The sequence below is a fragment of the Triticum dicoccoides genome, chromosome 2A (assembly GCF_002162155.2).
Source record: "Triticum dicoccoides isolate Atlit2015 ecotype Zavitan chromosome 2A, WEW_v2.0, whole genome shotgun sequence".
Taxonomy (NCBI): Eukaryota; Viridiplantae; Streptophyta; class Magnoliopsida; order Poales; family Poaceae; genus Triticum; species Triticum dicoccoides.
This window is the reverse complement of record NC_041382.1, coordinates 23,732,951-23,734,295: the sequence shown is the minus strand read 5'-3', so window position 1 is coordinate 23,734,295 and position 1,345 is coordinate 23,732,951. Positions and strand designations below refer to the sequence as shown.

General features: G+C 42.6%; 1 protein-coding gene across 1 annotated transcript; it reads left to right on the top strand.

Annotated features, from left to right (window-relative positions):
- Window positions 1-1,121, top strand: LOC119358728 (defensin Tk-AMP-D1.1-like). Its single transcript, XM_037625160.1, has 2 exons — window positions 1-261; window positions 408-1,121. The coding sequence occupies exons 1-2, from the start codon at window positions 198-200 to the stop codon at window positions 569-571; spliced, it is 228 nt and encodes a 75-aa protein (XP_037481057.1). The 5' UTR covers window positions 1-197; the 3' UTR covers window positions 572-1,121.
- The last annotated feature ends 224 nt before the right edge of the window (window positions 1,122-1,345 follow it).

Below are 1,345 nucleotides of genomic sequence, written 5' to 3'. Positions count from 1 at the left end.
TTATTAGTATGTTCCATATATTGATCCGAGATGTTCCTGTGGTGCTGAATTATGCATCACCGTGTATATGTGATTGCGGCTGCGCGCGTATATAAGCATGTCACAAGCATCGACCCTAACTTGTCATTCAGAGTTTTACAATCCCAGATAAGTGTACATTTTACAGGGCGCGATTTGGGAGATACAAATAAGGAAGAATGGAGTCATCACACAAGCTTTTCCAGGCCATTGCCATCCTCCTCCTGCTCCTCGTCGCCACCGGTAAGTACCGTTTCGCTCCTGTTGCTAGAGCAAAACCACGTAAATATGCATATGATATTAGTGTCCTCCAATTCTTGGGTTGGTTTATTATTGTTGATTAGTGTTCAAAAAACTAACCATGTGCGCTTATTCATGTTTGTTTTCAGAGGTGGTGCCAGCGCAGGCACGAGAGTGTGAGACAGAGAGCGAGCGGTTCAACGGGCTGTGCTTCGTGTCCGCAAACTGCGCCGGTGTGTGCGGTGCGGAGGGGTTCACCGGCGGCAAGTGCTCCGGCTTGAAGAGGAGCTGCATGTGCACGAAGGAGTGCTAGAAGATATCATGATATATTTAGGTGGTTGGATGGTGATAATTATGAACTTATTCTTCGCATGGTTTGAATTACCTTTGTTCGTATGTCTGATAAAGTTCCAGGTTCACCGCGACGTTATCCTTGGGTTCGAATGAAGGAAAATGTTTTGTTTCTTTAAAGAAAAGAAAATGTGTGGCCCATGAGAGTGCTCATGGGATCACATGTATCTCCTTTTTTCTGTATTTTTCTCTTCTTTCTGGGTGTGCCTAGCTCTTATCTAGATGAGACATAACTAAGTACCATCAAACTCCTATGCCATTTGATTTTACATAGAGATTCGTGAAGATTTTTTCCTTTCCTTTTTCTTTGATTAATCAAATGGTGTACAAGTTAGATGGACATTGTTAATTCTCATCTAGACAAGAATTAGCAAATCTGCTGCTTTATATATAGAAGTTGCCAGGACTAGCAGTTTGTAGTAGTGTTTTTTTGTGAGATAGGTCTCATTGTAGCTGAACTATCAGAGTTTTGATTTTTTTAGCAGAACCAGATTTCGGGTACAAATGTCCAACCAGTCAGGCCAATAATTGAGAAGATTTAGCCTAACAATAGCTCGACAGGTCTACAAATGAAATGGGATGTGAATAGTTTTGGGTTAAGTCCCTCCACATGGAGGTGTGTTGGAAGTCCAACATCAGCCCATAAGTCTAACACACATCAGCCGTCGATCTTCGTTGGATCCAACGATTGTGAGTGCTTCCTAGTGAAGGGGGTAGAGAAGAAAACCCTAGCCAC